Below are 13,923 nucleotides of genomic sequence, written 5' to 3' on the forward strand. Positions count from 1 at the left end.
AAAATTATCTCTGTGATTTATACTACTGCTATTTAGAGGTTCGCCTACCCTCATGACCATGAGCAACGTTTTTAAAAATATGTTTTACAGATTTCAGATGTCAGTGTGACACTGGCTGAATCTGAAATTTACATCGAATGATGAGTCACTGTTTGGGGAAATGTGTACATAATCATTCAGTTTCTGCTGGAAGTGCTCTCCACTGCACACCAGAACACAGGTGCCAAGGATAGGTTATGATGACCCCCTTCAAGTGACAACACATCTCCATTTCCCGCAGGAGCTCATCTTCTGGAGAAAATTTATCCTAGAGAGTTGTAGACCTTCTCTACCAGTTTTCGTTTAGGCAACAAAAATAAAAGTTTCTGAAGTGGGACCACTTTTAAGACATTTATAAATACTAATCGAACTGATTCCCTCCTCAAGCATTGAAAAATGTGCACAAAGGCCTTGGTGTTTCTACGAGAAAATGAATAAGTTAATTTTTCACCGAGCAGGACAAGAGTGTTCCGCTCTTGGCCTTAGATTCTGGAAGGTTATCTCTGCAAAAGATATTTTGGAATTGGTCTTGCAAAACAAACAAACAAAACCAAGGCAAAAGAAAAAAAACTTTGGTGTTTATGTTCCATAGCAGAGCCTAAATGCAGGGTGAATGACGAAAAGGCAGCTTAAGTGGTCCTTAACTTATTTACAAATAATGAACCATTTGAAATTCTAATGAAAGCTATGAACCCACTAAATAGAAAAAACAGACACACACACACACACACACACACACACACACACACAAATGTGAATTTAATTTCAAAAGAGTTCTAAACCCACAAGTTCTTCCCTGAACTCCAGGTGAGGAACACATGATCTGTTTAAGAATCTCACTACTCAAAATGTGATCTACAGAAGGGCAAAATCAGCATCAGCTGGATATCTTCTAGGAAATGCAGAATCTTAGGCCCTCTTTTGGGTCCACTGAATCAGAACCTGCATTTTAGTAAGCTCTGCAGGTGATTCCTAGGCGTCTAAGGTTTAAGAAGCTCTGCTTACACAGTCATGTTAATGGAGAGTTTAGAATTAAAAATTTATATCTCAAATCACATTTGGAAATGAGCCATACTATAATATTCTTCATAGAACATATATACTATTTGTAAATGGATAAACAACAAGGTCCTACTGCATAGGATAAATATCCTGAGATAAACCATAATGGAAAAGAATATAACAAAGAATGTATATATATGTGTAACTGAATCACTTGGCTGTGCAGCAGAAATAAACACAACATTGTAAATCAACTATACCTCAATTAAAAAAACTTAAAAAAGAACATATATATTATTTGTAAATGAGAAGATGAAGGTGTCAGTAATACTTTACATGTGTTTGATGAGATATCCTTTTTCCCACTCTCAGCAGCTCACTTCTGGGTCCTCACTTCTTACTCTGCTTTGCCCTGCTCTTCCCTCTGCAGGCTAAGCTGGAAGTGAGAGCTGGGACCTTGGAAATTCCAAAGGCTTAAGTCACCTTACATTGGTTCATCATGAGAAGCTATTCAGGAGATGCATCGTTTATAAGTGAGAGGAAGTCAAGCACCATACCACCAAATCTATACATCTACTGGACATAAATCCTTAGTGGCTTGAGGAACAGACATTCCTAACAATGGGTGGAGAGACAGATTAAGAAATTGGAGGGGGAATGCTATCTAAAGCAGTTTGGTTATTTAAAGGGGCTGGTGGGAAATAGCCTCCCGGCTGCTGGATGGATTTATGATTTAAGGGCAAGACCTGTTTAACTGCAAGAGGCTATGCTTCTCTCTAGACTTAAGAAATGATATTCAGACAGCTCTGAGCAGATGTTCTGAAATTCTCTGCTCAAGACCATTCTGTCTTCCAAGCAAGGGCCCATTTCATTGGCTGCCCCTTCTCTGGTGCACATACTCGTGGTGCAATACAACCTTCAGGAGTTAGATCTTCGTTTCACCAGCCATTGAACCATTAAAATGTACTTTTAAACCCCCTTCCACATGATGCCACTGTTTCTTATTATAGGGCACTGGAAACTTCACTGGGCCCAATTTATAAGGCAATGTGGTCTCCAGATTATATCAAATCAGAAGCTCCTGGATTCAGGGCTAACATCTTTAACTAGCATCATTCATGTTTACGTGCTTTGACTCCCTTAGGAAAATGAAACTCTTTCCAGGCTAGATTTTATTCTCCCCATTTATAGTTGTGGAAAATGGAAGCACAGAGGTTAAATGACTTACTCAAGGCCAACCTACCCAATGAATAGGGGAGCTGAGTCCTAGTGGAGTTTTATTATTTTCCTCCTGTAAGTCCTCTTTCAGTCACACTTTGCTCCTGCCAGAGAGAACAGGAAGACTGGCCAAATTCTCATTACATGGTGCCTTCCTGCCTTTAGTCCTGCACCATGGCAGGCATCAGCTCAGACCTGTGTGCCCAAAACATTCTGTTTCTATTAACTAACTGTGGTACCACTCCAGGGAGGAGCCAAGAAGAAAACGAATAACTATAATTTTAAATGCAGCACCTATCAAACCTAAAGATTAAACCAATAATCTCAGACTTTAAAGGTACACTAGGTAAACACATTACTGTAGTCTGAAATATGCTGTTTCTATAAAAAATCATGACTCAGGTGACCACAGGAGTAGAAAGATACAAACAACTGGGTAAGAGGATGGGAAATATGAAAGAAGAATATTTAAGAAGGGCAATTTGGAGTAGATGTGAAAAGAGCAGTTGCTATAAATACCATCAAATCAAATGGGCAAAACAGTGATGGTTGTTTTGCACCAAATTAAAAAACAATTTGTTGGAATCCCTTTTACCACAAAAGATAAAGGCATTCTCCTCTGAGAGCTTTGATATTATGGTAAATAAAGAGATTCTGGCGATAAGAACACCAACCCTCTGCAAGCCTAAGATGAAAGTCTACTCTAGGAAGATGTTTAACATGGTACTTGAATTTCCCATTAAGTCCCTGCCAATAAGATAAAAGTTATAAACATTCAGAAGAAGTAGGATCTTTAAGTGTTTTTTACACATTCTCTTAGATACTGCAGGTCATATCTTCAGAAATAGTTCACTGATGGTTAAATTCTCGCTTTTAATCACAGAGATTGTTTCAGTGTGTTAGATCTTTCACAACGCATTTTCAATAATCCATTAACACAGAGGTTTATGTGAACACTTTTTGTCTGTTTCAAAATCTCCCCCGTTCCCAAAGAAAGCAACTGGAATCTGACACACATTGATGAACCATAAGGAGGTCTGTCAAATGCTTAGAAGACTTAAGATGCACAGTGTGCAGCTCAGAATCTGTACTCAAAGGAAAACCTTTCTCTTACTTATACTCTTTCACAAAGCGAAGAAGATATACAGAGAGAACATCCACCCTTATTTATGCAGTAATTAAGATTGCTAGAATTTCACATTTTATTCCTCTTTGAAGAGGAAAGTTTATCTAATTCCACAGATTAGAATTAGTAGGATTCAGGGGAGCAGAATTCCATAACTGGCATAATGGAGGGAGTAGTCCTCAGGACTCTATTTGCACTGGGCCTCACTCCCTCTTTTTAGGAATAAAGGGGATGCTATTCTCGTCCAATGTACTATGATCCTCAAGATATTTCACAAGTAACAACATCTATATAGAAGTAATGAACCATGTGACCTAGCAGGTTCATAGGATATGTGAAAGGAATAATCGCTGCCTTGCAAAAAACCTATTCCTCACCCTTTCACTCATCATTCTCTGTCACCCACAAGGCCACCACTCCCCAGTATAATCCAAGGACATTCTTCTTAGATTATATGTTTCAAATTATATAGTCTACTAGGTAACAACGTTCTGAAAATAGGTTTGTTTTCATTTTCTCTATGATTATCTAGATAGCAATGCAATACTTTAACCCTAGAGTGTCTAATTGTTTAAATTTGATAATTAGCCTCAATTTTTACTTATGATCTAGCAATTCTTGGTACAATACTTTCTCGTTTTTTTTTTTTTTTTTTTTTTTTTTTTTTTTGCGGTACCCGGGCCTCTCACTGTTGTGGCCTCTCCCGTTGCGGAGCACAGGCTCCGGACGCGCAGGCTCAGTGGCCATGGCTCACGGGCCCAGCCGCTCCACGGCATGTGGGATCTTCCCGGACCGGGGCACGAACCCGTGTCCCCCTGCATCGGCAGGCGGACTCTCAACCACTGTGCCACCAGGCAAGCCCTCTCTTGTTTTTTTAATTGCATAAAAATCTGATCAAAAGGACTCAAATTTTGACTCAATGGTGCTCGTTCGCCCCCTCTTCCCAATAGCTTTTTGCAATTCTAAAAAGTATCAGCCATTCCTTTCTCACTCTTGTTGACCTTCACATGTTCTAAGCCACAATCTGAGTCATATTCTCGTGTGTGTTAACTTTTATCTTTGTTTTACACTTGCTTCTGCTCATCTGAATTTTATTATTGGACTCCAAAGCCCTGGCCATCCATGGTGCTGAAAGCAACAGATGTCAGTTCCCTGGCTCCTTGCCCTCCTGTAGAGGGATCCGGCAGGTTGGACAGGTGAGTTTGATAGGAGTTATTCCAGAGCTCCTGTCTAGTTCCTATCTTGCTATAACTCCTTTCCTCTGTCTAGCCTACATAAAGGAAGAAAACATTTACTCAGACACTAAGCTAAATAACTCAACCTCCCTGCTAGAAAACAATTCTTTCTGAGTGATATTTAATAACTAGAAACATCCTAGAAGCCTGCTTGTAGGGGAAAAGTCAATCTAAGAATAACTACTCACAGCACAAAAAGCCAACTAAAATCCTTTATTTTTCTTCAGCGTTCTATTTCTCTGAATTCTTTCAACTAGGCCATTAGCTCAACTGTTGACCTTGGGCAAGCTGCTTAACCTTTTTAGGCTTCAGTTTTGTCATTTATAAGTGAGGTACCAGTCACGTGGCTTACTCATAAAGTGTCCTCTAGAAATGGTTTCCCTCTCTTTGAGGCAGTTAGCAGAGATTTTTTTCTATTTAAATACTGGAACACCATACTAAAGGAAATAGTATTTTTTTAAAACACCAAGTAGGTTCCAGAGTCACAAATATTGGTGATGTATAAAGCAAACTTGACTTAATTACATTTACCAAGTAATCATTTAGAATGACTAGACCAAATCAAATCTCATCTATTAAAAAAATGATCTGTCGAGAATGAGGACAAGACAATTTCAAGGGGGTACCTACCAAAAAAAAACACAACAAAAAAACCAAAAACACACACAGAGATGAGCCTACACATGAGATCAAATGTGAAGGAGGCGATGTAATTTTCCACTCTGAAATTGATGGGTGGTACTGGCTCCAAAAACATCAAATCAACACATCTTTCCCACTTAACTGTGCCAGTGATTTATTTGATCTGACTGGCCTGAAAAGTGACCTCTGGTTCCACCTGCTAAAGGATGTCTGACCTCTGCCTGTGACTCATTTCAGCAGAATGGAATACTCAGGTGGAATCCTGATGAACAGCCCCAACGGTAGACTACAGGTGACGCAGGGAAAGGGATTGTATTAATGTATCATACTAATTTATTGGCAGTTTTGTGTGATAGTATATTTGCTGAATGAGGCCTGCCAAAAAGATCAGGTTATAGCAGGAACACATGATTTTCCAACCAGCCATAAAATATAAATCAAATGCCTTTTCTGTCCACTGTCAGCCACCTCCACCCACTCCTTGTCCTCAGTGCTCAGACAAATTGAAGCACATGCCACAATTTGTAGAAGGAAAATCAAACTCAATTTCGCAGTACAATGAAGTGAGTTTTGGTCTTGTCATGTCCACTGACATATCGATCCCTAGAAGATTGAAAAGATCAGGATGTTCTAGGTTTTCGCTTTTATAAATAAAAACATGTAGAAATGCAATGTGTAAACGGAGGGCAATACAGCACGTATGCAGCTTTACAAAGATGCAAGAACTCCAGGGGGGCTAATGTTGTAAAACAGCGCTACGATATAAAAGTCACTATTTAAGAGGTCACATTTTCTTTCCCTTTAGAATTACAGCCTCAGAAGACAAATGGTCTCCTAATCCAGGTTCATTTAAAGTGCAGCTGATCAGTTCACAGCTAAAAGGAATTTTAACTAGAGAAGAAAAACGAAAAAACAGCCTATCTTGGCCCTTTGTAGAATTTATGTCAGATCTATAATGCCATAAACCCAACACTCTTATCAAACATTTTCTATTTAATCTGAAAGGGGACTGAGACAAATCACTTATATGTTCACATCTGTGATTTGCAAAGTGCAGTATGTGTAGCCTCCCTGATACATGTAAAGACCACACAGAGATGAAGCATTAAGAAATGGAACCACTTTATCACGAGGAGACGATGAAATTGTAAGAAATACCATAAAACACCCTAGAGTCTAGTAAGCTAAATTTCTAACTGTGGAAGGAAAAAATAAAGGAATGAACCTGTGTTTTCAGGTAGGTACAATGTCACTCGTTATGACAACAAGATGATTTTCTAATTACCATTTACTAGAGGAATACTGCAAAATTCTCTGCAACTCCATGGAAGTCATTACTGCGTATTACGTGGTGCCCTGTACCTCACATAAAACTGCTGCAAACATAGCTTCGCATGCCTTTTTGGAAGGCAAACTGGGCACAGATCGATAATGTTGCCCAAGAAAAACCACACACAGGAATTTGAGGAGGGAAATAACTTCTTCCCTGATCCTAATTTAAATGGTTTCAAACCAGAAGGAACTTCTCGTTGGGCGTGATCTTTAAAAATTACAGCGATGCCTCACGTCACCATATTCTAAAGTGATTACTTGTGGTAAGTAAAGATAAACTCATTAGTAATTACACAGTCCTTTATTGTGAAACCCAGAGAAAAATTATTTGAGGTATTTTTTTAAGCCAACAAGAGAATGACTTTACTTCTTCAATCAGTTTGACTACAGTAATGATTTTCTTAGAATTAAAATTTGTCGAAAGCTCTAAATATTTCATCTTTTAGACTAAGAAGCAAGTGGTTAATGTCACAGCTAATACATTTGTCAGTCTGCTAATTTTCTATTAGAATAGGTAAACATCAGCCCTTTCTTGAAAGCATACTATTTACCATGTGTCAGGAGCAATGCAGGGAGAACTTATTTGAAAATCATGAGGTAGGGCGTTATGAAATGAACAGGAACCACAGGAAGACAATAAGAGAAACAAAAAAGGGAAAGGCATTTAATAATTCACAAGTGATGGTGGGGTGTGCTTCAGGTGAGTGGGGGAGGATGGTATTTACTGTGAAAACAATAAAATCAACCCCCAAAATGCAAGCCAGAGATATTGGAAAATCTGAAAGAAAAGATAGTTTGTAAGAAATAGTTCCACTAAAAACAAAAACAACATTAAAACAAGACTTATAAACATGCAATGGAAATAAAAGAAAATGAGATCTTGTCCACATGACGTTAGAACAGAGAACGGTTCTTCAAATATGCTTATTATTTGAGAGAATAGGTGTAGAGAGAGAAGAACAAACTCTCCTTTCCATCTTTTAAAGATATAATACACTCATTTATGCTACATTGTGCCAGATTTTGTTTAAGGCAGCTTCGGTTTTACTGTAAGTAGAAGAAAACAATAACTAGTAAATAATAAAGGTTAAGTGCTTTGTTCTGCCTATTATCAGATGTTCTTTCTAAAATTAGGATCAGTGGGTCATTTTGGGGTCATTTTTTGTTATTATAGATCACTTGGAGCATGGGTTGATATCCAAACCTTGTGTTCCAAAGCAAATATTACTGCCATAGCAAAATTTTCATTTAAAATGGACTTTTGAATATCATTTCCATCTTTTTTCTCTGTATTACATAGTTCCTCAAAAACAAGACCTCTACTTCCAAATAAAGAGAATAGTCAACAGTATAAAGTACTATAGCACTTTAGTTTCTTGGTGTTATAAAATTGGTATTGTCAGTATAAAATAGTTAAACATCTCTAGAAGAAATGGACAAATTCTCAGAAAGGTACAATCTCCCAAGACTGAACCAGGAAGAAATAGAAAATATGAACAGACCAATTACAAGTACTGAAATTGAACCAGTAATTTAAAAACTCTCAACAAGCAAAAGTCCAGGACCAGATGGCTTCACAAGTGAATTCTACCAAACATTTAGAGAAGAGTTAACACTTATCCTTCTGAAACTATTCCAAAAAAATTGCAGAGGAAGGAACACTTCCGAACTCACTCTATGAGGCCAGCGTCACCCTGATACCAAAATCAGACAAAGATAACACACAAAAAAGAAAATTATAGGCCAATATCACTGATGAATATAGATGCAAAAATCCTCAACAAAATACTAGCAAATTGAATCCAACAACACATTAAAAGGATCACACACCACGATCAAGTAGGATTTATCCCAGGGACGCAAGGATTTTTCATATCCACAAATCAATCAGTGTGATACACCACAGTAACAAACTGGAGAATAAAAACCATACAATCATCTCAACGGGTGCAGAAAAAGCTTTTGACAAAATTCTCATCTTTCCTTATTAAAATGTGAGGGAAGAAGCCTTGTGAGAAGATGGTATTACCCAACTCAGAATTATTTCAGATGTTTCACACTTTTTTCTTTTTATCAGTTTTAGAATGAGTTAATTTAATAGGCTTTAAAAGATTATCTTTGTTTTTGTCATTACATGAGTTAGACATAAACTAAGAGTTACAAATGAGTTCCTAAAAGTTCAGAACCCGTGCTTTCTGCGGTTAAAGAAAGGTGGGAAAAGATGCACCACTCCCTAGCTGTGTAGACTTCAATATGCTACTTAGATGCTCTGTGTCACAATTTCCTTATCCATGAAATGGGGTTAAGAAAGTAGCAACCTCACCAAGTTTTGAGGATCATATGCCATACTACAAGTCTTCAGAAGCATGCACGTCACATAGCACATGTTCAGTAAAGGTTAGTTATTAGTAGTAGTTGCAATTAACCTGCCGTCTATCCTGAATATGTCTCCTCCAAGATCATTTCCTTTGGTTGGTATTTCAGCGGGAAACTGAGTGTAGCCAGAAATCACCAGGCAGCATGCTCTTGACACAGGAATTTCATGAAATAAATTTTCTTGCTTCAAATTGTCCCTGTTTCAACTAGTAAAGACCTCATAGCTTTGGGGCAATACCAAGTAGCAGATTCTCTTCATGATGTGTATGTGGGATATATACGTGGGGAGTGGGAGAAGGGCTTGGACAATATAGACTTGCTTTAAATCCTAGTGTGGGCTTCTTTTGGGCTAGAAGGTCCGTCTCCTGTGAAATGAAGTCATGACCTGCAGTCATGTGTCAGAGAAGCCTATGCGTCAGAGAAGACCCCATCCTGCCCAGGCGCAACATGCAGCGTGCGTCTCAAGGGATGGAGTCCCACATCCCTCCTGTAGCCGACATCCATATGAGACACTACATGAATGGTGAGAACACCAGAGATGAGTCACACAAATCTATTAACATGATGCCAGGAACAAGATATAGTCTTAATGTTAATATAAATGTAAGATTCATAATTGCAGTCTTATTTTTCCTAGTTTAAGCAGTCACTGTGAGGTTCACGTACTAATGCAGACACTAAAATCGCTGTGGGTATGGATCTGAGTAACAGAAACTAACTAAAATGTATTTGTACAGTGGCCGATGGGTCCATCCAGCTGCCTGTGTCTATTAAGGGGGCATCTCTATGTGCTTGGAACCATTGAACATTACTAGCTTATTCCTAATTTTGGAAGTGACATACCATCACTTCCATTGCATTCTTTGGTCACCAGACCAACCCTGGTGAAATGTGGCAGAGAACTCCTTATACCATCTACCTGAAGCCCCCATTCCCTTTTGCTTTAGAGAACCAACATCACCAAAGATTTGCCTCCATGTTTTCCTTGCAACGCTGCACTTTAACCTAAGAATGATGCCAATATTCCAAATAATTTTGAGCACTATGTAGTTCTTTATGTATCTACTTAACTAGCTACTGACCTATATCTCATCCTATCTGTTTGTTCCTCCTCTCCTCCCCCTCTTCCTCCTCCTTCTCCTCCTTCTTCTTCTTCCTTTGTCCCTCTCTGCACCCCCTTCATCTCCCTAACCCCTAACAGAAACGAAAAGGAGCTCTGGTTCAGCCTCACTGGATACCAGCTAAGGTAATAAAATGAACACTGCACTGGGAATTAGGGACTCTGGTTCTCCTCTCTGCCATTTGACTTTCTTAGAAAGGAAACACAGAGATGTTACTTCCTATCTATCTAAGTTGTGGTTTCTCTATTTCTAAAATTAGGAAGTTAGACGCTACACTGGTCTGATATGCCTCTCTGGCCTTGGAACTCTAAAATAAGAACCCCTGCAAGATGACTAATGAAAAGAACAAAGCAGAATTATGAGATTTACAGGCATTTCTCTGAAAAGTGATTTTGCAGACTTCTATACCTTTTACTCTAGTCTTGGAGTCTAGCTTTAAATCCTACAACTCACGTGGCAGGCAGAAGAACTTTTCCAGTATTCTCTAGTAGGCATACCTATAGCACACATTAAAAGTACTGGACTGACATTCAGGATCAAAGAACAACTTTCCAAAGGAATGAAAGGCGCCTACAACCAGCCAGTTGCTTATAAGGCAAATACTTAAAAGCTACACCACAAACATCAGTGAAAGACACGAGCACACTGGGCACATAATCAATGTCAAAAAAGATACATTATGTCCAGGCCTTCTCGGAACCCTCATGTACTTACGTGGAGCCACCAGGGATAACAAAGCTTTTAAGTGTAAACAAATGGGCACTTACCTGACTGAGACAAAAGCGGTGTATACGGGATTTTCGGTTCTATTGCACTCATCGGTGGAGGTAGCAAAGGGTTGGCGAAGCTGCGGAGTGGATGAGTTGGTCGAACACAGGCTGTGGGGATGGTTCTGCTGGGCGCCTCCTCACCGCTGGGATGCTCAGGCTGTGCTGGGGGCAACATGGGTGGCTGTTGGGTGGCTGGTCCTTCACTCACTGCTGCAAGGGAGACACAAAAAGCCATTCATAATCCGTGACAAAGTGGGCTTTCCCTAAGTCACCCGAAGGGGCCCTGGAGCAGTTCAGAGAGTTATGCCAGGATCTGACTAATCCATTCTTCACGTTGAGAACATTCCATCCCTCTACCCTCATATATTTAAGGGATAGGATAACACTGCCCCTTTAAACAGTAGAAACAGACCCAGTAGGACAGGGCTCTGTCTTCCGGGGAGAGTAGTAAAATATACACGGCACTGACTGTGTTGCCTGAATTGTCTGGGCCTTGCAATCGTAAGTGAAAAAGCGAGAAAAAAAGGGTTATTTCTCCTTTCATAAGTAGCGATGTCAGTGACATTCAACGTACCAAACCCGGCTACGGCTGCATTATTATCTACCAGCCGATATGCCAATTTTTTTAAACATGCCATGTCAACTGTCAGACAAATCAGAGTTACCGGGTGCTCAAGGCATTGCTAATAAAATGATACGAATAATAACCATCATCATTATCTTCCATAACAAAATAGAAGCACATCCAGCTAAGAAGTTATAGGAGAGATCAATCTGCTGAAACAAGTTGCCTGAACGCAGAATTGCAATTTTTCCTCTTTGGTAGCAAACATTGTAATTTTCAGTCAGATTACTATGGTTAGAGAGGTTTCACACAGCCGTTTGTGACAAGCCTTTGGCTATCTGGACAGTTCTGCATGTGGAAACACACCTTTTCTCCAGAGAACACAGTTTAGTTTGACTAAAATACTGTTTATCATGCTAAGGATGCTGTGATTTGACTTTATTCATTCATATTCAGAGTCAACAGATCCCAGTTAAATTGAAAATGAACAGAGCTGCATAGCAGGTATAAGTGTGGATGAAAGAAGAGTATTTCTGATGACTTATTTCTTTAAAAAGTGCTACTGGGTAAAGTGGAAAAAATACAGTGATAGAAGATAATGTCTCACTTTTGAAAGAGAATTTCTATGCAGGAAATATTTCAAGATAATTAGTTTGTGAGATAATTTTGAGACACCTCTCTGGGAGGCTCAGTGAGGTCAGCAAAGGGCAGAGGAGATAGAAAATCTGATAATGCTGAAGGGGGTGGAGATTAAAGATACAAAAGATCAAGATATCATATTAAAGATATGCAAAAGCGAAATGTGCCTGCAGAGGGTATTTGATATTAAAACTCACTTGTCTATATTCACAAAGGGTTAGAGGTCCTCTGGGTCACTGAGCGGGCTTCAGGCTTACCCCCTTCAAAGATGGAGATGAGGAGATACAGGGTTGGCCCAGGACAGATGCAGTCACTTAGCAAATGGAACCAGAAAATGGGCAAAGACTTGATTAAAGATTTCTTCAAATATGGAAAGTGTAATCCAGCAAACTGGATAGAACTCTGAGGGCAAGAGCAGTTTGAAGAGAAGTACCTTATCTCTAGGCTAGGAAGTCCTATCAAAGATGGAGAGGAGAAACACATGCAGGTACAATCTCAAGGTTCAAGTATGGGGCTGCAAGGAAAACATTAAGGCAAATCTTTGGTGATGTTGGTTCTCTAAGGCAAAAGGGAATGGGGGCTTCAGGTAGGTGGTATAAGGAGCTAAACTGCTTTTAAGAATGTAAAGGGAAAGAGGAACATGTGTGTTCAATCAAGATGGTGTAATTAGGTGGTTGAGAGTATAGTTTTAGAAACAAAGAAAATTATGAAGGTTTTACTCTAGACTCATATTTAGTCTAAAGGAACAAATGACCAACGGTCAGTTGTCCAAATAAAAATACAGTATCTCTCAAATCTAGATCAGAGAGAAGCAGCTGCAGGAACCTACAACAAGGTCCTTCTTTATTACCAAAGGGCTGGTTTTTATTAAATGGCCCATATCATCATATTATAAATGCCTCTCCAAGAAAAGAAAGTTCACAATTTTCCTCAGAAATCTGCTGTACTTCTCTCTATTGAAGATGGACTGCAGTAAATCCATATCATATTTTGAAAACTGCTTTAGTTATTACAGAAATAATAACGTTTTGTGATGTCTTTCTTTTCTTCATTCCTTCCTTCATATTTTCTTCTATTCTTCTACATTTTTGAAATCAAATAGATCTAAGTTAAAATATTATTGTGATCATAGGTTTAATAAAACTTACATGCAATTTTTTTAGTCTTCTAAAATTTAGTTACTTTAAAACCTCAGGCTTCACATGAATTCTGTTGACTTCAGTGAATTTTAGGGGGGAACTCCCCATTTTTCTTCTCTTCAGCATATTTGAAAATAAAAATGCTGTGCATGCCTAGTCCTCCATTCCCAAGTTTTCAGTTGGCCACCATGATTTCCACTGGGAACATCACAATGTGGTTCTTGACTTTGAGAGAAGTAACGGTGGCTTGATATCAATGGACCAGCTCTTTAGCAAAATCAGTACTTAGTACCACATAGTGAAAAGGAACGTGCCTAATGCAATGTGCTAGGTGGAATGGGAGGGTCCAGCCTCAACACTGAATGTATCAGTAATGCATAAGGGACTGTTTTTGTTTTGTTCAAAACGTTAATTTTGCTTAATACCTAATACAATGGACAAGGTACAGGTTTTCCATAGACAATTCATAATGCTTATATTTTACATAGAGCAAAAAAAAAAAAAAAATGCCTTTTAGAAATGGCTGACATCTAAGGCAGTGAAAAAATTCTCAGACAAATACAATAGCAACTGCTCCACTGGAAAAGCTCTCATTTCAGATGAGCCCGTTTGGCCAGTTCAGGTGCCAGCTTCAGGACACCTATGTGAAACAGATTTGCTCTGTGACATGACATTTAGCTGTACTAAGAGCTCTAAAAGCAAACAAAACCTCCTTTCGC

The 13,923-nt window shown here is 38.9% G+C and overlaps 1 protein-coding gene across 1 annotated transcript in view; it reads right to left on the reverse strand.

The window, feature by feature from the left end:
* LOC101282051 (netrin receptor DCC) overlaps positions 1-13,923 on the reverse strand; it is a 158,641-nt gene that overhangs the window by 54,536 nt on the left and 90,182 nt on the right. The window contains exon 13 of the mRNA XM_049698139.1: positions 10,859-11,071. Coding sequence (XP_049554096.1) covers positions 10,859-11,071 — 213 coding nt within the window. The remainder of the gene's footprint in view (positions 1-10,858; positions 11,072-13,923) is intronic.

Source organism: Orcinus orca, chromosome 15 (genome assembly GCF_937001465.1).
Source record: "Orcinus orca chromosome 15, mOrcOrc1.1, whole genome shotgun sequence".
NCBI lineage: Eukaryota > Metazoa > Chordata > Mammalia > Artiodactyla > Delphinidae > Orcinus > Orcinus orca.